The sequence below is a fragment of the Apis florea genome, unplaced genomic scaffold (assembly GCF_048593485.1).
Source record: "Apis florea isolate Af1SG1 unplaced genomic scaffold, ASM4859348v1 contig_2495_pilon, whole genome shotgun sequence".
NCBI lineage: Eukaryota > Metazoa > Arthropoda > Insecta > Hymenoptera > Apidae > Apis > Apis florea.
In genome coordinates, this window is record NW_028256595.1 from 906,496 (window position 1) to 930,421 (window position 23,926).

Here is a 23,926-nt window from a genome sequence, read left to right on the forward strand (position 1 = left end):
ATCAAGAATTTTTTAAATATATATATATATATATAAAGTTGAGGAAGTTAAAATTTTTTAAAGGATAAAGAAGGAAAAAAAGAATGGAAAATATATATCTTATTTATAATTTATTTCAAAAAAACGTTTGTTAAATGATATAATTATATTGTATTAATTGATTAAAATTCTTGACTTTCTTACATTGATTGAACATAATTTTTTTGTTTCAAAATTGTATCGAAATTATTAACATTGTTTATCAGAAAAATATAAGTACTTAATACAAAATTCGAAATAATAAATGTAACATGTTACGTGTTATTTGAGAAGTAACGAAAAAATATATATATATATATAAAAGATTAATGTTTCACAAATTTCTAAAAAATTACTGTTTGGATTAAAAACATAATTGTACTAAAAATGCACATAGATAGATAAGAAAATTGTCATCTCGGTCAAATTTAATCACGTAACTTTTCCGCAATCTTCTCTATTTCTTTACGAATATTTTCACCAGCCTGGCCAATAAATGATTTCGCTTTTTCCAGGGCATCATTCAGCTCCGATTTCTCGAGCGCTCCTTTCGCATCATCGAAAATTTTTTTTGCTTTATTCGTTAAATCGTCGAATTGGCTTGGCGCAGATTGTTCCGCATCTTGGGGCAAAGGATTAGCCTAAATATCAATCAACACCGTATTACAGCCAAAAAATAATAGCTTGTAATAAAGATATTATAAAAATCATCGACAAGAATTAATTAACCGCTTTATATCCTTGATATATATAGTAAAAATATTTATACTCACTTGTGAAATACAGACTAGGCAAACGAAGAGAAAAACGAATAGGAGAAGTCGAGACATAATATGATCGTTTAGCTCTTCGCGTTGAGCGTTTGGAAAAAAATGTTTGCGATAGTTTCTGTCAGAGAGACGGTAGAAAACTGCTATGGGAGCCTCGTGCGAACTATATTGCTACGATAAAATGAATCGAGATCAAAGATCACACTAATAACCACTTAAGCTTATATAGCTTGTTAGTTATTCTCAATTTCTTAGTCGTTACCTAAAGTCGTTCAACGTATATACGTATTCACATGCCTCGCTTCTTCCTTCTACTGGAACAAAATGAATCATTCTTCGGATAAATGCTCACTTTTAGTGGAACTAATTATTCCGTACTGCGTCACGATTTCTGCACCAAGTGTCTATCTTGTTTTCCGGAAATTGTGTAATCGAAATGTTATTTTTATTTCTTGGAATTTTTTGAAAAATACACCAAGTTTAGGTTTACTATTTACTTTTATCGTTTAATTTAACGATAAACTTTTATGTTGTTGAATTCTGCAATATCTATTTAAATGTTGTGCTTTAATTTTTCAAATTTTTCAAATTGTTCTTGTATTTGGATCTATATTTAAAAAAATATCATGGATCGTAAACCGTTTCGATCGGACGGAAAATTTATTGATAAAATTCAAAATTTGTTAAAAAAGGTAAACAAAAAAATTCCTTGAAAAATATAAATGAGGTTTCGGAGAATTATTTTTTATTCTTGAATTATTTTAACAATTTTGAACAATTTTAACAATATTTTTATCTTAGCATACATACATGTTTATGAATAATAATTTAAATATTTTAATATATAAATTGTGATTACATACGATAAATTTAGTAAATTATTGAATTGTAAAAATTTTAATAAACTTAACAAAATGATTTCGTATTTTTTGTAAATTGTTGAATTTTCACACAATTAAACGTGATACTTTATCTTCGTAAAAAATTCAATTTAAATTCAATAAAAAAGTGAAACAAAATTATCTGTAGAAAAAATCGAGAAGGGAAAATAACGATTAAAAATAAGAACAAAGAATTTTGAAAAAAATTTTCGATCTCATTAGTGAAATATTTCAAATCTTAAGGAACTGCTTAGAAAAAAAAAAATTAGAAAAAATTATTGAATTTTTTATTTAAAAAAATTGGATGAAAAGTTATACAAATTTGTGAAAAGTACGAATAATGACAATATATCATTTGTTTATATATTTTTTGTAAAAGATAACAAATACCGAAGATCAATAAATGAATTGCGAGACATAATTAAAATCATTTTTTAGAAATTATCCCAATGGATGAAAGTGACATTTATCCTGTAAAAATATATTTAATTATCATATTTTAAATTGATATTCTTAAGTGCATATCGATTTAATTAATTTATAGCAAAAATTAATAATTGTTGAAATTTAATAGAATCTGAAGATTTTTAATTGAATACTTATTAAATGACATATAAAAATTGATAAATAAATGATAATCATTATGTTCAGAAAATAATGAAAATTAATTGTTCTTACCAGACATTAATAGAACTCCTTATATCCTATTCAAAAATATTCAAAAATAATTAAGATATTAGCGTAGAGGCAATCGATGTTATCGAAACATTTAAATTTGTTTTTTCTTCATTCATTACAGGCGATTCAGATGTATCAATTATTTTGCTTAACGTTTCCGGAATTCCAGATGCATAATAACCATTAAATAAAGCTTGTAATATGTTAATACCTTCTTCTAAAATTACTATATACTGATATATTTTTTGTCGGATGCAATTCAACAAATCATTAAATATTGATTCTGCCCATACAATTGCGTTGAAAAATAAATTTTTTATTTCTTCTAGAGGATATAACGCGAAATTATAAAGGGAAGTTATTAATTGTTTGCCAACCTCAAATAATCTCTTTCCTATTTCTTTTAAATCTTCAATTTTCTCTAAATAATTAATATCAAAAAATTCAAAAAGAGTATGTATACAAGAGAAAGCCTCTTTAATAGAATTAACTAATTTAATTATGCCTTTTACAATAGGAATTAAAATAGGGACATATTTTTTTATATTATTAATTAAGGTTTTTATATTTTCAGGACTACTTAAAAATTCTTCTAATTGGGACAATTCGATATCTATTATTTCAGGTAAACTTTCATTAAGCGTAACCTCACTGTATGAAACTATATCTTGTACTGAATTCAATAGCCAGATCAATGGAGATTCAGATTTTAAATTCTTTACTGCGATTAAGATATAATGAAAAAGTTTGTTCAGCTCACAAAAAGATTCATGAATTATAGTTTCAATTATATGTTGGTGGCCATAATTTAAAGCTTCTGTTTTGCAAGAATAATTTTCCAACGTTTCCAGCAGAGATGAATTTGATGGTTGGAAACAATTAATTTGCGTTTCGGAAAATTCAGTACATTTAGATAAACTATTTTCTAGATAACGTTTTGGCAAGTTTTTTGAGTTATCTTTAATGCTCTGAAAATATTCAACTCATTAATAAATCGTTCTAATTTTATAAGATAAACAACAATAATAATAATAATAATAAAATATAAAAATCACCAGTTCTTTTTCCCTTGTCTCAGTTTCAACCTTTGGATTATCTTTGTTACGAAAACTTGGATCCTCCGAAATATCTTCTTTTTTATACGATCTTGATGGGATTTGCAAAGATTGTAAAATAATAGGTAAATTATGATGTAACGTGGATAAAGAATTTTCTACTTTTTCCTTTAATTCTATTGTTGCGTCACTTTTTTCGATAATAACGATGAATATTATGGCATTTAATACCACGTAAAATAAAAAGGCACTCGACACTTTACTCTTCATTTTTTCGACTAAAATGCACTTATCCAATTTGATCGGTGAAGACAGCTTCATATACTCGGAGAATTGATATTTTATTTTAAAAAATTGCACGCACAACGTGCGCAATTTCAAAAGTTGAGATTAATAATTAAGATAATTATGATTATGGTATGATTCTACGTGCATACACATATTCGGAAAATAATTAAAAAGCACGTATTTGAATCTTCAGAGATTACTTATACACGTTAATAAATAATATACGATAAGATATGAAAATAAGAAAAAATAAGAATAAGAAAAAAAAATATAATTATATTTATTGTATACACTTTCATATGTTCACTTTAGTTAGATAGATAAAAAAGTTTTGAACTTTTGATCACTTTTACATTTCAATATATTTTATTATTATTTTATTATTAATATAAATAATTCTGTTAATTGTTAAATTTATTAACATTGGCATGATGATGATGATGATGATGATGATGATGATAATGATGAAACTTCACAAGCAGGAACGAGAACTCGATCAATCCGAGATTGAAGTCCTTTCAGTCGTTGAACTTGTTTCATTTCGCATTCAGAATTACTATTGATATAATAAAAAAAAAAAAAAAAAAAACATTTATAACTACATTTATAAAAGATCAAATATTTGTAAATTAGAAATACTCACTAATTATTATTTGTCGTAATTGGAACGTTTTCGATTCCAAAGTTGTAATTTTTCAAAGATGGTGGAGAATTGACAGGAGGAACATAGGTATTGTACGCATAAACTTTACCACGTAAGGTATCTTCGACACACTTTTTTTCTAATGGCGATGGAGTACTACATGGAATGTCCAACGAAACTGGATATTCAATACGACGTGGCTGAATATACGTATTAGGAATCATTTTAAAATTCAATGACACTGGTATTTTTTCCTCTTTCTGAGGTGATTTAGGTCCCTGAAATTATTGTATACAAGTTATGAGAAAGTTTATTGTAAAATTAACAGATAGATATTTGTTATTAATTTATTACTTCTATCTGAAAAGGTAGACGACGAGTCATAACGCAAGGTTCACCGTAAGTCACTATTCTAGCACCATTGTAATCTAAACTGTAACAGCTTTTCAAGACACAAACTGAATAAACGATGAAAATCCAGGTTATTGTTTCTGAATTCATATCGATATTCTAAAATTCACAATTCGAAATGTAATTAAACTGCGTCCAACGATTTTACGTGCTTAATATACATATATTTATTAAAAACAATCGACCTTCCGGTTAATTACCAAATTAAACGATATATCGTATTATGCAATTTGTAAATATGTATAATTAATAAAGAGTAAAAAAGTATAAAAATTTTCATAAAAATTTCGTAACTTTTCAACATGTTTGAACAAGAGCAGTATGAAATTTCTACTTGCGGAAGTAAACTGCGAAAATGTTTGACAGTGAAATAAAACACGTAACGTTCTCTAAGAATTTTAAATATAACTGTTTTATATCAATCAGTATGAGAAAGTATAGATTACTAAGGTTTATTATTTATAGATTAAAATTTTTATACATACTTTATTGTATGATTTCGGCACATCAATTATTACTGAAATATCTCGTATGATTAATACAGTTTAGTTTTTAATTTTATCATATTATAAATGTTAAAATAATCGTGATAGTGAAATAGAATAGAATATTTATTTTATTTTGAATAAAATATATACAAAAATATAAAAAAAAGAAATAAAAAGAGAAACTTGAAGGCAATTATGAAATATACATATATAAAGCACATATATATGTAAATATACATCATCATTTTTTATGTTATATTTCGATTAAAAAATCCTTCTTTTTAAAATTTCACAAAGTATTGATAGATTCGCTTAAACTATGAAACTCGAAAAAAAAAATATTATTTTGATATAACAAACACTACAAAAAATTTTTATTCTAATAAATTCTAAAACAATAATAAAATATAATTTTGTATTTTAATCATTTCAAATTTTAACTTCAATGATTAAAATTTTAAAAGTGTAATTATCTCATAATTATTTCAAAAATAATCCTTTAGGTAATATATTTAATATATTATAATTATTCGAAAAAATAATTTTTTGAATAATTTTTTCTAAAGAAAAAATATTTTTTTTTTATATCATGGCTATATTAATAATTTTTACATTATTTTATTAAAATTATATGATTTTTAACTTAACTATTAAAAAAAAATAAAATAAAGTATTATTATATAATAATTATATGCTAATAATTACTAATAATAATTTTTATTATTATAATATTTTTTATGAAATATAACTGTATAAACACAATTATTAGAAAAACAAATTATACTTTTAATATAATTTATTATTATTATTTTTATTATTATTATTATTATTATATAAATAAACAATAAATAATTATCTTGTTTAAATTTCATATATACTTCATATAAACTTATATACTGCAGATATTATATAGAAAATTTTATTTATTTCATTATTCGATTATTTGATTTTTTTTTATAATTTCTTAAATACAAAATCAGTAAATATCACATATAGTTTTAAATAAATTTATTGATATAATATGATAAATAATGTATGTAAATGTAATAATAAAAGGTATAGAATTAATATTACAAAAATTTGTTTATTACAAGATACATATTTATATAATTTAATCAATTCTTTCAGTTATGTATATATTAGTAGAAATACAGTTTTCATTTATTAACAAAATATACAATTTTAATATAATTTGAAATTAAAAAAATGAAATCTTATATTATTTGATATATTATGTTGGACATGATTTAGATCCTGAAGTCTGAAGTTCCATATTTTCATTAAAAAGTTTTTCTTGCACTATTATTCTGCCTGGAATATAATCTGGTCTGGATGGCCCCAAAGATCCACATGATTCTTCTTCACTATTATCAATATTCGTATTACTCATGCCTTGATTATAACTTGTAGATTTTGGATAATTTGCATTTACTGGTGCATAGCCTAAATCTCTGTAAATAATTAGTGATATACAATTAATAATAATTATTACATATTCTTTAATATGCGCGGACATGCATATAAATACTAGTAAAAATATTAATAATTTTAAGTCATTATTTTAAATTCTTTCTTACTTGTAAGTAATAAGACTTTCTTGATTAGAAGTTTCTTCTTGTGTTATACTTTCACGTTCAATTGCTTCAAGTTCTGCTAGTTTAGCTTCTTCTTGTTCATCATAAGAACCAATAACAACAGTTTTTGGAGGTGCTAATTTTAATTCCATAACAGGTTTGTTAACTGTTACTAATTTTTCTTCTGCAATATCAGGAATTTGATTTTCATTTTTTATATCAGTTGGTAGTGTTCTATGACCAAAAGATAATTTATCTTCTGGAACAAATTGTTTTCCTTGTCTATAAATTACATTTGGCGCACGAAGATTTTTGTATGCAAGAGTAAGAGAAACTGCATCTGCTGGCATTGCTGGATATGAATTATGATCTTGAATTTCATCTGAAAAAAATATATAATAATTCTTTTTAAATTTTTATATTTTATTAGAAAATTACAATAATATATTTAATAATTATTAAACCTGTAATATAATCAAAACAATCTGAAGAAGTGCTGCTCATTTTTGAATATTGTTTTTGTCCATTTCCATTATTTAACTTAAAAATAGGTAAATTATTATACATTGCAGAATTTGTTTCAAATTTATTTCCATACGAATTAGAAGTAATAAATGATTTGAGATCAGAACTAGATGTAATTTCAGTTTTTCCAATAGCTGTGTTTATACATGCTTCATAAGGAATTGATGGAGGACAACATACAAGTTTGCCAGGATAAGCTGGTGTAACCTTAGTTTTTTCTATTAATTTTCCACTATTAGGTTCTATTGGAAGAGGATAACATAAATCTCCAATTGGTGAAAATCTAAAGATAAAAATTTAATATATAAGTTTTTATATAATTCTTGATTTTAAATATAATTTAAATTTTATCAGTTTTATAAATATTTATAACTTTATAAATATTATAAATAAATATTATAAACAAATTTATAAATTTATTAATAAAAAAAGAAAATAAGTACCTAGGTGCAACATTGCCATTGGAAGTATTAGAATCTTCCAAAGTTTCTAGATTTTGTTTAGATTCATTAGAATTAGTTGAACCAGAATAGCTTTCACTTTGTGTTTTTAAATTATTGTTATCATATGTATTTTCACTACATCCACAACTATTGCTCTTTGAATCACTGCTACTTTGAGGAATAGAGTTGCTATTACTTTGTGAATTAGAACAATCAATTTGACTACTTTTTGCATTTGCAGCATTCTTGATTTCTTGTGGTGATACATAATATGTAGGCTTTGGTAATTTTGTAGCTTTTACAACAACCTCATTAGAAGTGCAAGGATTTGAACCTATGGACAGTATAATTGAATTATTAATTTATTATCTTTAAAAATTATTGTATTACAATTAAATTTTCTGATTATATACCTTGTCCCAAGCTACCGCACGTACATTCCTTATTTTGTACTTGAACTATTAAATATGATATTGTTAAGATGAAAAGTGTATTCAATATTGAAGACTTCATACTGATGAACATCTTCTGAGCATTCTGACTCATTCTTTTTTTTTAAACGCTTTATATATACAAAAAAAATCTGAATTCAAAGATAAATTATGCAATTTAATAGCATACTGCGTTTCCTGTTACTTTTTAAAATACTATAAAAACTTCCTGTATTTTTAAAAAATGGGCATTAAATAACTTTTGAATAGTAAATATATTTGATTAAATTTTGATGGTAATATAAACGAATATATATATGTATTGAATATAATTTAAATTACGATACAATATGTTTAATGAATTGAACGTTGTACGTGATAATTTGATGAATCGGTATTTCCGTGTAACTTCCATGTTATTGTTTATATATATATATGTCGCGGGACAAAATATTTTAATTTTCGGTTTCGTATCAATGAAGACATTATTTTTTAATAAGCATTTTATTATAAAATATGAATTGTCATTTAGATAATGAAGATTTATTTTTTTACATTTGTTATTCTATTATATAATAATATATTTACAGTTATATACAGTACATTACATGTTTTTACATCTTACTTATTAAAAAAGTCTGCTGCTCTTTGCCTTTGAAGAGGCAAATTAAGTAAATTATCGGTAAGAACAGAATCTTGACACCGTGTATTGCTGTTTTCAAGATGATTTTCAGATTTTAAAACTGTATTTATTCGTGGAGTGCTGGGTGTTCTGATACCTATTGATGGTGTCTTTGAAGATGATATCCTTCGTGGAGTTGGTGTACTTGCTATACGAAGTTTTTGAGTAGCTAATCTTCTAGCAGCTGGAGACATTGTACTTAAACGATCCATGGTTGATCTAGGTGATGGACTAGATAAAAAAAAATAAAAATCAATATAAATCTTTTAAACAATTAATAAATAATACAATACAAATAATACAAGGATATTTACGTTGCTAATGATTTTCTTGCTGCTTCTAAAGCTTTATTTTTTCTATCTCTATGTCTTTCACCAGCTTTTTCTGCTAGTTGTAATGCAAGTTGTTCTCTTTTTGGTGGTTCTGCCATTCTAAATGATGGTCCTTGACTTGTTCTCAATAATGGTGTATCCCCCCCATCTAATCTAAATGGTGTACCTTCTATTTGACCCCATGTCATTAAAGGACTCTCACATTCTCCAGGTCTTGGACTTGGAGTTGCTACAAAGCTAAATCCATTTACTCTAGGTGTTGGATTTCTTACAATTTCTTTCCCATCAACTCCTATTTTTCCATCATTAGCCTTTGATTGATTTTTTGCTAATTCATTAATAGTTTCTTTATTCTGCTGTTCATTAAAAGGATTAATTCGAAGTCTTGTATTTTCATGTACTACTATTTGTTTTTTCTTAGCTAAATCTATTCTTTCATCAGGAGTTAATTCTACTCCATCAGGAACATACATAATGTAATTTTTATTTTTATAACTCCAACTGTCTAACTGATTCTTATTATCATTTTCAAGAGCTAAGATATCTGAATTTTTATCATTTTTCAATATTTTAGAATTCTCTTCAGCTTTATAAAGCCAAGCAAATTTAAGCTTTAATCTTTTTTCTGCTTCAATCATCATCTCTTCGAAACTTGCATTATCTTCACTTGTATGGGTACTTAAATATGCATCTAATCCAGATATAAGTTCCGTTTTATCTTTATCTTTTATAATTTTATCAACAGGTGTATCTTTTGATTCTTTTGAAGATTTAAATTGTTCATCTTCTGATTCAATTTTATTCATAGGTGTTTCAAATGTAGCTGGACTAGCAGGTCTTTCAGTTGTTGGACGTCCTGAACTATATTTTTCATAAAGTTCTCTCATTCTTTTCACATCATTTTGTTCTAATGCATCTAAATATTGATTTTGTGCTTGAAGTTTATCTAAATGTGGAAAAAAATCTCTTTGAATAATTTCTCCCATCCTTTTTATATATGTATCTTCATCTAGGATTTTTGGTTGTACTTTTTTATGCTTTTTTGCAACACCTAATGGTTTTTTAAATACAGCTAAGTCTTTCATATTTTTAGCCACTTCCAAAGCTTGAGATCCTGGAGTATCCATTGTTAAACTTAAAGTAATATATGCTTAAAAAAAAAAAATAAAAAATATTAGTAATTAGAAGTAGTTAAAAATATACACGTATAATAAAAATAATTTATTATATAGATTAAATAATTGACACATACATTTGTAAAAAAAATTAAGGTTATGTATTGGAACGTCTCTTAAACGTTTTTACTTTTAGATTTGAATTTAATTAGATTCATAGTTTATATTCATTTTTAAATAAATTATTGCTAATAGTTTCAATCTTTTTACAATTGTTCATACACTTACAAATGTACACGTAATACATATACATAGAACTTTAAACAAAAACACTACTTACAAAACAATTAGCACAGATGAAGTATAGAAAAATACCTAATATTCAAAGCATTTTGTATCATGCATCGAGATATTTTCTCGTTTTTAAAATTATGATTCGATTCGGAATTAAATCATAATTAGTAATGATTGGAATTAAAATTAAATTCCAATTTAAAATCAAAAAAAAAAATAGGGAAAATATTACAGAACTATTATAGAATTGCCACCACTGTTGCCAAGCGATGCTTGCTTCAAAACACTCATATCATATATCAAAGTATATGTTTTTTTTATAAAGTTATTATTCTAAAAATATATTGTAAAGACAAAGATGTAATATTTGTATTAAAATTTAAGACACGTAATGAGTTTTGAAAGTGAAATGATGAAAATACTTTCAATCGACATACCATACTTTCTTTGTAATCACGTGTTAAAGCAAGTATAGATAAAGAAAATAAATCCATATGAAAGAAGGATAGAAATTATAGAATTAGCGCCATCTCCAGAATACCACAAATGAAATACACAAGGAAAAGATACACATAGAAAATAGTGAGAAGAGAATATAATATCTATAAAAGAATCGATTTAGTATTATCTTTTGAATATCAAAAATCTTTTCAAAAATATTGAATGCTATTCCTTAATTTTTGCTCTATTTTATTTTATCTTTTTAGCACTCAAAAGATGGTGCTAAAGACCAATACTTATTATATTTTTATTCTTTTCTCGCTACTTTCTATTTTTTCCTTGTGTGTTTCATTTGTAACATTTTTGAAGATAACGCTAACTTTTATTATATCTCTATCCTTCTCATACATTTTGCTTTTTTTTTTATATTTATCAAAGATATTTTTTCAAAAATATTCAATATTGTCTTCAATTTTTACTCTACCTTATTCTTTGAAAAAATATCTTTAATACTCAAAAGATGGCAATAAAGATCAATTCTTATTATATCTCTATCCTTTTTTTACTATTTTCTATTTTTTCTTTGTGTGTTTCATCTGCGACACTCTATAGATGGCGTTAATTTCACAATTTTTATTTTATTTCTATCCTTCTTGTACAATTTGTTCTTGTTTCTACTTGTTTTATAAAACTTATGGGAATATTTGCAAAAAGATATATCAGAAAAATTATTTTTATCTATTTTTGAATTGAATATAATTCTTGCACTCGTTATTAAAGTTGTAAAGGGTATAATTAATTTTCATATAATTAGTATTTTATAACAATATGAAACATAAAATTAAATATTAAATTCATTTTATATCTTATCTCTGTAATTGTATCTAACCAACGAATGGTAATACATGTCTGCATTTATTAACTGTGTCATGTGGCGCCACTGTATATCTGTTAGACGGTTAGAATTTAATAAACTAATTGATTTACTTATTCTCTTATTATGTCGTTATTGTATCGTATATTTTACAATATTAGTGAATAATTTTTAATCATATATCTTAAACGGAACAGTTATAATATTAAGAAAAATTATTTGTGATATTTTTTTCATTTGGATTAAAAATTAAGAAGAAATGCACTTACAAAGAAAGAAATATGAACAAAAACAATAAATTATTAAAAAATAATTTTTCATTATTCTGTTATAAAATAAGATGTATTAAACGCATATATATATATATATATATTTTATAATATATTTCAAATAAAAATATCATTTATGATAATTATTTATGATTTTTTAAAAAAATAATTTTAGATTTCAAATTTAACAATAATTTTTTACAAATGTTACAAAATTACATAGCATAATATTCAAAATATTAAATGGTAATAAGATTATTTTTGCATAGTTATAGGTAAAAAATCAAGGCCGTTCGATGTGATCACATTACGCTACACAATAGAAATCAAGAAAAATAGAAGTTCGATAGGGTGATTGACATACCGTGCAAGCACGGCCCTGGTTTTGGCCACTCAGTAAGTAGTTGAAGTGATATTTTGGTCGAGCTTGGGACAGTGGGATGGGATATGATTGCCTTCTCGTATTGCCGTGGCTTGAGACATGGACTCTCGGAAGAAAAGAGGAAGAGAGACCGAGCAAAATGATCCGAGAGGCTCCGAGGTGTTGGAAAGGCACGATGAAAGACATATGAGGATTCCAGCGGCGAGATAGGATATGCCTGCCGACTCTCTCTCTATGTTACAGCGAAAATCTTTTGAGATTCACTTTATACGTATTACTTTTCGTTTGTCTGGTTTTTTTTCATAAAATTGGCAAGTATCGAATTATGACGAAAGAATTCTGCAAAAACATTGATTCGTTCACACATTTGATTGTAATTTTATGTCAATTTTTTTTTTTTTATAAAAAAATGTTACAATGTAAAAAAATATATCAACAATATGAATAAAATAGAATTAAAGTTAATTAAATAAAATTTAACATGAAGTTTAAATGGAAGATTGAAATTCTTCTGAAATTTTATAGAGCACGTGGTTCTTCGTGTCAACTTCGGGTGTAAGAAAGACGTCCTTCTATTTACGACATAAGGTAAACTTCTTTTAAGTCTTACGGTTCACGGTCAGTGTCTGTCTTCGGATACTTCGCTTGCTTGGACAGTTTTCATGGCGCTAACAGACATGTCCGTCTTTCTTCCTGTTTTCTTCCTACCATACATATTTCAATAAAATTAATTTTCATTATGCATTCCAGGAAGTAATATATATATATATATATGTATGAGAAAAAATAGGAACGTTTGCCATTTTGGCTCAAACTTAAATTTATGATCAAACCCAATTTTAAATCATATTTGTTCCAAGTTACTTGACGTCGTGCAATTAAGGAGGATGAGTCGACAACCGGTAATCTATAGTGATTTTATTATTGCTAATAAGTCTGTAGCATAAGCTAATTATGCTCGTTACTTTTCAACATAACATATTATATCCAATTTTAGTTGGTGTATAATAAATTTCGTTTTTTTTTTTTTTAAATTTGACGAAATATATTTTCTCTATAAATAAGACATTTAATTTGAATTTGAACACAATAACGCCGTTATTTTAATATAATTATCTTACAAAATGTAAAATATTAATTAATTGGTTATAAAAACTATTAAACTATTAATCTATGTTTCCCAGATTTAAATTCAATACTTAAATAAAAGACGAGTTACTTATGGCGCAAAAGAAGGGTGGTGATGACGAAGAAATTTAAGAAGTAGACAGAGACGAAGGTTGCAGACGTAAAGCATAAACAGTCGAGGTGCGATTTGACGCACGCTCGGCCCATCCAAGGCACATCTCGCTCGCTGAACGTACGCTTTAAGAATCCCGAAGAAGCGACCAGCCCGATGGCTGGAATCTGTAAATCTGTCATTGCGGCCATATTCGTGTGGCTGGTACCGCAGGATATGAACTTCTGCTCGTCGTATATGCCACCATCGTACGAGACTCTAGATCTACACGCTTCTCTTCTTTTGAGAGCTTTGCACCGAAACGGAAGCCTCTCCCTATTTCTCGAAATAACAAATATTCTTTTTGTCTTCACAAATTTTTTCTTTTTTTCTTACTTATATATATATATATATATATATAATAACAAAATAGAAAAGTATCTTTCTATTCTCTTCGCTTCACTTTAAAATTTTGAAGAAAGAATTATCTGATTATAATTATAATTCTTCTGTTCTTATTAATATTTTTCTATTTAACGCATAAATTAACTTTCACTTTTATCGAAATATTATGAAAAATAATTAAATGAAAGAAGTAGCACGAAGTAGGAAAATGGTTGCACTGTTGAATAATTGTTCATTCATTCATTCATCTACTTCTTTTCAGAGTTTCAACCTATTTTTTGTGAGCGACCAATGAACGTTCGAGAGTGGAGTGCGGTTCTTGTCGAACGTATAAAAACCCTTTGGTTGTATCAAAACTGCATGGAAACTATAAAAGCTCCTACTGGCAGTCGCTGCACGTATACGCAGTATTCCCTCTGGTAGCTAGCGATGACGGATTCATGGCCCGTGGGATAACGCAAGACCTCACCCCAAGATGTTTCGGTTTACGGATGCACGCTCTTCCTTGCTTTTTCTTCCTATTTCTCACCTTTTTTTTCTCCTATCTACTGAGCGATTCATTTGTCGGTCTTTGATCCGTAACCAACAAGCTACTACCGGAAAATTAGCGAAATTTATTTAGTTGCTTTCCTTATCCGTCATTTTATTCTTCTTATTTCTACTCCTACCTGTCATTTCCTCTTCTATGCACATAGAATTTCATTCAGCAATAATCCACGAATTTACTTATCTTTTTTCTCTTCCAGATAGGATTCAATTAAAAATGGTAATCTGTTGGAACATTGCAAAGCGATAATTTTTTTTCCAAATATGTATGTATCCCTTTTAATCGCCTATTTCTTATAAGTTTATTCGTTTAAAAAATATTTTTTTACTTGTAGGTAAATTGACAATCAAATTTATCGAATGATGAATTGAATTCATCGATTATCATTGCAAACGGATTATCGGAAAACACTGATTTCTTCGAATCAATTTCAAAAAGATAAATCTGCAACGACAGCTGATTCCCGCGAAGAAAGATCCCACCAGCAATGCAATGTCACCTAACCCTGGCCAGGGGTTAACTTCTACAGAGCTGGTACCCCTACGAGGAAGATGAAAGAATAAGCGAAGATAGGCCGACGGCAGCTTTTTATTACCGGCGCCGTCACGCGTCACCGATAAACGCGCTCTTTCTGTTGCCGAAAAGTCTACGCTTGCACCGGTTCTTCCGAAACACGAGATTTCTTCTTTTCCTCTTTACTTCTGCTATCCCCAGCCGAAAGAAACTTCTATTTCTTTTACGAACGCGTGCTAAGAATCTTGACACTTTTGCCTGCGAGAAGTTATGTTAAAAGTAACATAACAATAACGATCAATTATGTCTATCTTTGTCGATTGACTTTATCAATTTCTTTATTCTGATTTTATTATCAATTATTATATCGATATATCGATCGATATATTATTTTCAATGTTGATTTAAAGAGAAATAATTACTTTATTCAAATTTTTATTTTTGCAGAAAACAGATGCGCAGATTACGAACGACTGTGTTCTGTGAATGCACGAGGGAAGATGTTCACCAAGAGTCATTAAGGATACGGTATACTGTAATATGTTTACACAACGAGGTTCCTCGCGTCGCCATCAATCATTGTGCACGCCGGTCTATCCGTTTTTCTGCGCTTAGGAACCGACAAACTGCTACCTCGCTTTGTTGGCATTAGTTTGTCATTTCTAGCAATCTTGATGTCAAATCATGCGCTCCGCGTTCATTTACGTTGAACGTTTACCAAAATTACGTCACAAGCTTTAGCCATTTGGTAAACTTCTTTGACAAATTTTGACTTCGGGAAAGGATAGTTTAAGGGAGTGAAAAAGGAGTTATGTAGTAGAGAAGGGAGAGAATATTCGCAAGAGAGGATGTAAGTGTATAATAATACTTCATCTTCTTTATAAAGCTCTTATTTTTCTTTTTTTTAAAATACGTTACGTTTAACATAAGCAGGCAAAAAAAAAAAAAGAAATGTTTTCGAAACACAATGGTACATGATACTTGTCGAATAATTTATTAAGGCACTTAATAGCCGAGCTCTCTTCTCATGGGTTGTCACGGTGCGTTTACTTTCCCGTCTTGGCTCTCGAGAGCGTTTTAAGCTCGTTTGGCATTTCAGACACCCTGTATAAATAGATGCACTTTGCTCCTACAAAAGGCACTTTCTTTTTCGACTGACTCGCCACGGACCTACGACACTAACCGATTTGTATCGCGCAATTTTATCAACGTGAAACGCAAGTCGATCCCCATACGTTATACAATCTTCGCAAGAGTAAAATCATTTACATTATAATCATTCCTCTTATAGATCTTAATCATAAATATTCTAAATAACATCGAATCATCGGGTTCTATATATGTATCTTTAAATAAATAAAAAATACGATTTTATAAGATCGTATATATCGTAATAATTACTCGGCGATCTTGCATTCTCGAGAAATATAATAAACATATATTACAAACCTACAAACCGACAAACCTACGTTACATAATTTAAATACAACTCTAATAATCCCTTAAATCTAATTTAACATTACGTTACATCTTTGATGACAACTCCAACTCCAATGTCTCTTATTTATTCACTTATACATATATATATATATATATATATATATCTTATTATAAAACGTAACTCGTTAAATAACTCTTCGTGTAAAAAAACTTATCTTCTATCACCTGACATGTTATCACGTTGTTACTTTGGTATCGATTAAAAAAAAAAAAAAAAAACCACTCCCAACATTTCTCCCCGATTTAATTCTCCAATTTTAAATACGCAGACAATTTTACCACGTTTCTTTTTTCCAGCCACGATCACAACGATTCACGCATTGCCATTCGTTCAAAAAAAAATTCCCTATGATGCACCAATTACCGTGGCCCGTATAACGAAGGTGGTCCAGGATGCGAATGATGGTGCGCGGGATAGTGGATAGAATTCATGTGCGGTTGTCCATGGTGTCCAGAGTAAGCCCAAGGTCCCGCCGCCGCCGCTGCCGTAGCGCCGTAAAATTGATGATGCTCTTGGCCCGATATACTCGGGATTTGCACTGCCGGTATCGCGTTCACGTAGTTGGTCGTGGTTGGCAAAATCGCGGTGCCGGTGCCGCCGCTTCCCGTCGCGGCCCTCTTTGCCGGATTCTGCATGCCGGGAACCGTGGCCGACTCGCACTCGTCCGACTCGCAGTCCCGAAACCCTTTCGCGAACGGGTTACTCGCGATCTTGAGCTGGGTGATCCGGTGATTCTGATAGGCGGTCACCGCGGTGAACCGCGTCTCGGGGAAGGTGAACGTTTTGAAATTCTCGGTGCGCGGGTCGGGAGCAGAGCCCGGCGGCGAGGGCGCCACCACCACGTGGCAGCGTGGCTGGTATCGATGCATCGAGTTCAGGATTATCTGCAATCAATCGTGGAAATGAACGGTGCAATTAGGGTTTTTTTTTTCGCAAGATCATGATAGATACGATTGTTGAAGAAGGAAGAGGAGGAGAGAGGGGGGGGGGAGAAGAAAAAAGAAGAAGGCACACGTGAGGATGTTGCTTCTCTCGGAGGAAGGACTGCCGCAGGGGGGCGGTCACAATGTTTGACAGCCACAAGAGACTCGGTGACTAATTAGTGTAAAAACTAACCCCCGATTTTCTTCAGCAATCCGACACCCTCGTCCTTCCTCTTGCGGGGCACACTTACCGGGGCATATGCCGGGGCATGTGTTTCTTTGAATACACGGAAAAAGGGGCAGGCAAAAAGAGAGAAAGAAGAGCCATCCTCACAATGCGCACGGTGTGTGTGGCCTGAGACACACTGTGGTTTTAAAACCGAAAATCTTTGGACGATTGCGATTTTTCCTTTTCCTTCTTTCTTTGTTCTTTACTTTAATATTCATTAATATCATTCGATCATGCGCTTCTTCTGAATATATATCTTTTCTTTTTTCTTCTTGTTAAAAAGTTTGAAAAAACCAAAGCGATGATAACGTTGAAACATGTTATGTTCGTTTGCTTTGAAAATACGAAACCGCCAATTAAGGGAGTTAAGCGTTTCAACGCTGAATTCCAATTTTTTTTTTTATAAAACGCGGTGGGTACGCGTTTTCGAATACGCAATTAAGGGAACAAACTGTTTCGTAGTGAGAGAAGGGATCCCTTCCTCTCCACGAGTCAAAATTTTTTCCGCGTGGAAAGCGATAAATTCTCGAGTGGAACGCGAGCTACAAAGCTTTTCGAGTATTTTGACAGTGAGCAGTGTTCACAAAGGAACGTCCATTCGATCAAAACAATCTTGTTTATTTGTCTCGTATTCTTCGTCGAATAATTTATGAAATTTCTTTTTATATATAAGATTTATTAATAACAACAATTGATCGTTTTGCCTGTCAATTCTCGAATAGTAAATCTATTCGAATTAAAATTTATCGATCAACACGGTCGAATCGCGTCGCAACACCACACGCGCCACGTGCGAATTTTGAAGGAAACGGATCAGGATCAAGAGCAGCCAAATCGATAACAATCCTGAGAGGTTAAATCGTGACATCGCAAACCGCTTTTCGTGCACCGCCTCTTTCGCCATCGATGACGACAACTTGACTGAATCGATCGAGGATGAATTCATTAATCAGAATACGCCAATACGCCGAATCATTTTATTTGCAATACGTGCCCGATACGTTGAATTTGGCACGAATACATAGGAACGATTATTTTTGGCGCAGCAGTGCAGGTGCATTAGGACACAATGAAGAGGAACGAGGAGTTAAGAAGAAGAGCTTTCGACAGCATAAAAAAGAAATAATAAGAAAAATTTACTTTTCCACGCTTTCTGTAATTTGAATAAATTTTTCGAAATAATTCGATCCGATTCGATAAATTGTCACACAAATATGCTGATAAAATGTAAAAGTTTTCGAAACAAAATATTATATATTTTTCTCGTTGGCTAATATTTATAAATTTCCAGCGGTATCGCGGAGAGTGAAAAATATTCTTCCACGCTGGCAATCCTTTCGAAAAGTCGTAAACAAGTCGAAAGTTTCGCCGTCTTTTCCCAGGCTTCTAGGGTTCAGTTTATATTACATATGTTTACGTTACTTTACGGTGCGGTATAGTTTCCATTGGCCGTTTCTCGTGGCGACAGGAGAACAGGATTAATAAGGCGCGGACAAGGGAAGATCTAAAGAGTATACAAAGTGAGAGGTGTGCTCGCCTCGTAGAAATACGACGAAAGCTAATGATAGACTTTTGATATTAGCGATCACAACTTTAACCCTTTTTGCACTCGTATTTATATTCGAGAAGGTTACCGACTCGGAATTTTTCTAGGAATATATTACAAGTTAACTTGTCGTTTTAGTAAAAAAAATTTGAAAAATAAAATTATTATTATTATTATCTTTATTATTTTTATTTATTCACTTTATTTTATATATACACACACTAACTTTAAACAGAGACTAAAAGATAACATTGTAACAAAAGTCCCTAGAATGTAATACTAATATACTGTATTTGTAATAAAATGTAGGATAGTGACATACGAGTACAAATGGTTGAACCACTGTTAGTTACTGTTCCGTGAGCCTGCGTACATAGAGATACGTAGAAATCAATGGAACAACCGATTTGTTGAATCGATTTAATCGTGACTTTATTCGTGAAGAAATAACCATTTATCACGGGAAGGATTCTAAAGGAAGTAAGAGTCAATGGACTCGTTGGCCACGCGATAACGTTCCATCTGCCAACGAGGCATAAATCCGAGGAACGTGTTAAAACAATTATCGCTACTAATTACTCGTAGGACTGTAATAGCCTCTAATGGAACCATACCTCATTGTCATCGTACTTTGTAACCGCTATCATCGTCTTCATTCAACATTAATTTTTTCGTTAATTCGATTTCGAACGTATATATATATATATACATGAAAACGAAGCTTGATTATTTTACGATTAATTAATGGGGATGGAAAAGAAGGAAGGGCGAGACATTAAAAGACGAATCGTCTCGTAAAAATGAACAACGTGTCGGTCCCACCGTTGTAATTCTTCGCGGAAGACGAGGCTCGTATCTCAGGTCAATTAAGGCGAACTCGTCCGTAAACGACAAACACGTGGAACGCGACGTTGCCGTGAAAACTTGTCTCGTATCCCTCATTCTACTTTATCGCGCAGGTGTTTCTTCCTCGGTCCATTTTTAAAACCGCAGTGTTAAGACCAATTTGTCATAGAATCGATTTCGAAATCGTAACGAATTTAACAAAGCGTTTTTAACAAAGGAAAAAGTAATCACGCGATAGAGAGAAGAAAAAGAAACGTCATCAACTTACGTGCCCGTTGTCGTCGAGCTGATTGTTGGTTAGTTTCAACTTGTCGAAGGAAACCGGTTGCTTCATCCAATGAGCCCCGCTCGCAGGGCTGTCCGGGTGTACGTGAATCCTCGGGGGCGAGACTGGATCCGCTCGGCCAGCAACCACCCAAGCGCTGCTGTGGAAAGCGTATCTGTACCTCTTGTCATCGCAGGGCACGAAATCCATCACGAGCAGGTAATCGGTGGTCGGATCCAATCCGAAGAATCGACACTGCGAATCAAATATTACATATATATATATATATATATATATATATATGTTCTTTTTTATCGATCGTGTTATGAAATTTTAATTCGGAAAGCGATTTCTTTTTTTTTACATTTACGAAGTTTGTCAACTCGGAATTTTTTTTGGGAATATATTAGAAGTTAGCTTGCCGTTTTAGTGAATAAAATATAAAAAATAAATTTTATCTCAATCCGTTAATCAGTGAAAACAATATATAACAAGTGTATATATTACGTATATATTATTACAATCTATATATATATATCTTTTATTCATTCATTTTATTTTATACACACACTAAATTTAAGCAGAAACTAAAAGAGAACAACTTGTAACAACAAGAGTCCCTAGAACTATAATACTAATAATAAATATATTTGTAACAATAAAATGTATGACAGCTATGTGTACGAGTTGCAACAATTTAATCCCCACCTGAAAAGTGGGGAACATCCTTCTCCCAGCTTTGGTCACGATCATCTCTGTTCCCAATTGATGAAATTCTTCCCAAAGTGGTTTCGCTTCGAGGGCGGCTCCAGCCCCGACAAGGGCGGGGTGAAGAGGCCTCTTCGAGCAAATCTCCTCCGACGAGTTCGCGCCGTTCTCGCTCGACGAACGATGATGATGATTATGATGATGATGGTGATGGTGATGGTGATGATGATGATGATCGCCGTGATGACGATTGTTGTTGTTGCTGTCGTTACGGGACTCGGCCACGGCGGCGGCCGACGAAATCGACGACGAACTCGTGGTATTCGTGGGTTGGGGTGTCAGCGAATCTGTCTTCGACAGATTTGGGCTACGGGATCGCTTCACCCTTCCCGCCGATTGCAAACATGCTGATAATCGTGAAACGATTGATTAAAACGAGGGGAAGAGGGAGGGAGGAAAATTTCTTGAAAATTTACTTTAAAGGAATTACCTTCCATTTGTTGCATCGGGGACGGCAAGCTCGTCGTCACGGGTTGTGCGTGTTGGCTTTGATGATGAGAGATCCATTGTTGGTAACAACAATCAGCGGTGATGTCGTGTCGTTGATCATATTGCTGTTGCATTTTTACCGATTCTCGAGTCGCATCAAGGAGATCGGTTTGTTCCAAGTTTTATGGATTTATTTCGTTCATCGAGATGTGATCGAGAAAGACTCGGAAAAAAAAAAAAAAAAAAAAAGATCCGTTTATCTGCTTATTTCGAAATCGAGAATGAACGACTTTTGCTTGATTGATCGTTTAAAATTTATTTTATTTAAAAGAAAAAAAAAAAAAAAAAGAAAGAAAGAAAGAGAAAAATAAAAACGCGCAAAATCTTCCTTCCCTCTTCGACGATTCGATGATCTTGATCGCACAATTTAATCACTTCGATGCGACGAATAACAAAACTTTCACACAGCACGTTCCAAGCACTTGTACAACTTTTTCTTTCATATCGTTTCTCGCCGACACTTCTGCTTTTTTCCGAGGGGGAGGGGGAGGGGCGAACTAACTTCGATTCGCATAAAACAATCGGGCGACGCGCCGAAATACCGTCGTTGTCGTCGTTGAAACACACCGAGGAGAGGAGAAAAAAAAGGAAAGGGAAGGAAAGGAAAGGAAAAGAAAGGGGGGTAAAAAAAAAAAAAAAAAAAAAGAAAGAAAGAAATCGGCGAACGGAGATTCGTAGAATGCTTATCTTTCGTGACCGCTCATTAAGCGTTTCAAGGCAATCAGCGAGGTTCGAGATCCTGGGCGAATATCAGAGGTTGCTCGACATCGTGGACGGGATCTCACACCTCTCGTCAACAGGGCTTGTCCTCACCTCGAGATCCGGACGCTGACAAGGCTTAAAGCCGTGGCGTGGACGCGGCATCGGATGAATCAGAAAGAACTCCCCCGAGTCGACTACATCTCGTGGCTTATCATCGAGACATCACTCTCCGATCTACTGCCCTCTCTCTTTTCACAGAAATCTCCTCCTCTACTCTCTGCCGGTCTCTCCACTCCAAGGAGGAGGTGAATCGTGGATCGAGAAACGTGGAAGAGGAGGATCGAGGAAGGAAGGGAAAGTTTTTACGAGGGAGGAGGGGTTTCCCGAAGATCCTCCTACGCGGACACCCACGCTAGCCCAACTTGCGTTCGCGAGATGCTAACTAAGTACATCCTCTTCCTCCAAATCCCGTGCCAAAAGGCGGAGTCTTCGTGGACGGGGACAAAACACTCGGGGGTAGCTAACGGTACATTCCCAGGGACGAGGCTCGGATCTCATGCACCTCGTAGCTACCAGCCTGGTCGCCGGGGTTAATTTAAAATAACGTGCCGATTCCGTGTCGTATGCGATACGATGACACCGATGAGTCGATTCCCTTTCGACTGTTGTTATCTTCTTCGAAGAAATCTTTCTGACTTTATAAATACATCTTTTTTCTTCTTTTAAACGAACAAATGTTCATAATTGATCTTAGAATTTAATTTAATTTAATAATCGATTTAATAACATCTTCCAATTTATTTTCATTTTTATTCTCGATTGATTTTTAATGATTGGTGGTTTTATGCCTAATCTTTGTTCGAAGTTTTTTTGTATTTTTTTTTTTTTTTTAAAGTTAATCCGTTTCTTGAAAGAAAAACTTAAGAATTAAGAATTTACCAGAAAACTTTTATTCTTTGATAAAAATTTTTTTTCCCCAATACATAGTATCACTCTAAAAGAATGTCATTAAGTACAAACTATTTTGAAATTGTTATATTTTCAATTCTTGTAATTATTATTTATATATATATATATATATATATATATATCGATAAATTATATATAGATATATATATATGTGTGTGTATGTGTAATTCTATTATTTATTTTAAGATAATTCTATTATTAATTTTAATGATAAACGTTCATTTGAGAATCTATTTTAAAGATTTTTTTTGTTTATAATTTATACATAATATGTGTCGATTATATATACGAAATTTCGAATATCATCTTATATTCGATCACGAATACAGTTCGAGTTTAGATTATATATGTACATGTATTTGTTATTTTGACATTGATCTAAACTCATATCGATCTAAACTGTTAAAATA

General features: G+C 31.0%; 5 protein-coding genes and 2 long non-coding RNA genes across 10 annotated transcripts; 1 reads left to right on the plus strand and 6 right to left on the minus strand.

The window, feature by feature from the left end:
• Nucleotides 1-93: 93 nt before the first annotated feature.
• LOC147657827 (uncharacterized) lies at nt 94-1,214 on the minus strand. The gene is made up of 3 exons (XR_015291675.1): nt 1,051-1,214; nt 792-959; nt 94-659 (listed from the first exon to the last, which is right to left on the minus strand). It is a non-coding gene; the product is annotated as an uncharacterized LOC147657827 (long non-coding RNA).
• An 812-nt stretch (nt 1,215-2,026) lies between these two features.
• Nucleotides 2,027-3,723, minus strand: LOC105736456 (uncharacterized). Its single transcript, XM_086906574.1, has 3 exons — nt 3,403-3,723; nt 2,348-3,315; nt 2,027-2,140 (listed from the first exon to the last, which is right to left on the minus strand). Exons 1-2 carry the CDS (start codon nt 3,721-3,723, stop codon nt 2,398-2,400), a joined length of 1,239 nt encoding a protein of 412 aa, XP_086762700.1. The 3' UTR covers nt 2,027-2,140; nt 2,348-2,397.
• Nucleotides 3,724-3,945: 222 nt separating this feature from the next.
• On the minus strand, nt 3,946-5,135 carry LOC100865562 (uncharacterized). The gene is made up of 3 exons (XM_003696851.4): nt 4,688-5,135; nt 4,334-4,611; nt 3,946-4,246 (listed from the first exon to the last, which is right to left on the minus strand). Exons 1-3 carry the CDS (start codon nt 4,832-4,834, stop codon nt 4,108-4,110), a joined length of 564 nt encoding a protein of 187 aa, XP_003696899.2. The 5' UTR covers nt 4,835-5,135; the 3' UTR covers nt 3,946-4,107.
• Nucleotides 5,136-6,296: 1,161 nt separating this feature from the next.
• LOC100863586 (uncharacterized) lies at nt 6,297-8,623 on the minus strand. The gene is made up of 5 exons (XM_012491082.3): nt 8,188-8,623; nt 7,775-8,108; nt 7,271-7,614; nt 6,810-7,188; nt 6,297-6,683 (listed from the first exon to the last, which is right to left on the minus strand). The coding sequence occupies exons 1-5, from the start codon at nt 8,318-8,320 to the stop codon at nt 6,464-6,466; spliced, it is 1,410 nt and encodes a 469-aa protein (XP_012346536.2). The 5' UTR covers nt 8,321-8,623; the 3' UTR covers nt 6,297-6,463.
• Nucleotides 8,462-11,392, minus strand: LOC105736455 (ess-2 splicing factor homolog). 4 transcript variants are annotated; one of them, XM_086907006.1, is made up of 4 exons: nt 11,066-11,392; nt 10,675-10,961; nt 9,202-10,369; nt 8,462-9,118 (listed from the first exon to the last, which is right to left on the minus strand). In XM_086907006.1, exons 3-4 carry the CDS (start codon nt 10,344-10,346, stop codon nt 8,827-8,829), a joined length of 1,437 nt encoding a protein of 478 aa, XP_086763132.1. In that variant the 5' UTR covers nt 10,347-10,369; nt 10,675-10,961; nt 11,066-11,392; the 3' UTR covers nt 8,462-8,826. The 4 variants fall into 4 exon arrangements, with proteins under 4 accessions (XP_086763132.1, XP_012346535.1, XP_086763133.1 ...); XM_012491081.3 differs by having other exon boundaries at nt 10,675-11,183; XM_086907007.1 differs by lacking the exon at nt 10,675-10,961 and having other exon boundaries at nt 11,066-11,181.
• Nucleotides 11,393-13,206: 1,814 nt separating this feature from the next.
• Nucleotides 13,207-16,771, plus strand: LOC105736468 (uncharacterized). The gene is made up of 3 exons (XR_004225538.2): nt 13,207-13,496; nt 13,779-15,030; nt 15,100-16,771. It is a non-coding gene; the product is annotated as an uncharacterized LOC105736468 (long non-coding RNA).
• On the minus strand, nt 16,153-23,247 carry LOC100863465 (T-box transcription factor TBX10). Its single transcript, XM_031918754.2, has 4 exons — nt 21,787-23,247; nt 21,297-21,703; nt 20,592-20,843; nt 16,153-17,663 (listed from the first exon to the last, which is right to left on the minus strand). The coding sequence occupies exons 1-4, from the start codon at nt 21,917-21,919 to the stop codon at nt 17,139-17,141; spliced, it is 1,317 nt and encodes a 438-aa protein (XP_031774614.2). The 5' UTR covers nt 21,920-23,247; the 3' UTR covers nt 16,153-17,138.
• Between the last annotated feature and the right edge of the window lie 679 nt (nt 23,248-23,926).

Excerpts from the sequence above, each read along its gene's own strand:
- LOC105736456 (XM_086906574.1), bottom strand. The coding sequence starts at position 3,723 with ATGAAGCTGTCTTCACCGATCAAATTGGATAAGTGCATTTTAGTCGAA. Across the intron at positions 3,316-3,402 it reads AGACAAGGGAAAAAGAACTG|AGCATTAAAGATAACTCAAA; the intron begins GTGATTTTTATA and ends GAATATTTTCAG.
- LOC100865562 (XM_003696851.4), bottom strand. The coding sequence starts at position 4,834 with ATGAATTCAGAAACAATAACCTGGATTTTCATCGTTTATTCAGTTTGT. Across the intron at positions 4,612-4,687 it reads GTCTACCTTTTCAGATAGAA|GGACCTAAATCACCTCAGAA; the intron begins GTAATAAATTAA and ends CAATAATTTCAG. Across the intron at positions 4,247-4,333 it reads ATTACGACAAATAATAATTA|TAATTCTGAATGCGAAATGA; the intron begins GTGAGTATTTCT and ends TTATATCAATAG.
- LOC100863586 (XM_012491082.3), bottom strand. The coding sequence starts at position 8,320 with ATGAGTCAGAATGCTCAGAAGATGTTCATCAGTATGAAGTCTTCAATA. Across the intron at positions 8,109-8,187 it reads GTGCGGTAGCTTGGGACAAG|GTTCAAATCCTTGCACTTCT; the intron begins GTATATAATCAG and ends TACTGTCCATAG. Across the intron at positions 6,684-6,809 it reads GAAAGTCTTATTACTTACAA|AGATTTAGGCTATGCACCAG; the intron begins GTAAGAAAGAAT and ends AATTATTTACAG.
- LOC105736455 (XM_086907006.1), bottom strand. The coding sequence starts at position 10,346 with ATGGATACTCCAGGATCTCAAGCTTTGGAAGTGGCTAAAAATATGAAA. Across the intron at positions 9,119-9,201 it reads GCAAGAAAATCATTAGCAAC|TCCATCACCTAGATCAACCA; the intron begins GTAAATATCCTT and ends TTTTTTATCTAG.
- LOC100863465 (XM_031918754.2), bottom strand. The coding sequence starts at position 21,919 with ATGCAACAGCAATATGATCAACGACACGACATCACCGCTGATTGTTGT. Across the intron at positions 21,704-21,786 it reads CCCGATGCAACAAATGGAAG|CATGTTTGCAATCGGCGGGA; the intron begins GTAATTCCTTTA and ends CACGATTATCAG. Across the intron at positions 20,844-21,296 it reads GGATGTTCCCCACTTTTCAG|TGTCGATTCTTCGGATTGGA; the intron begins GTGGGGATTAAA and ends TTTGATTCGCAG.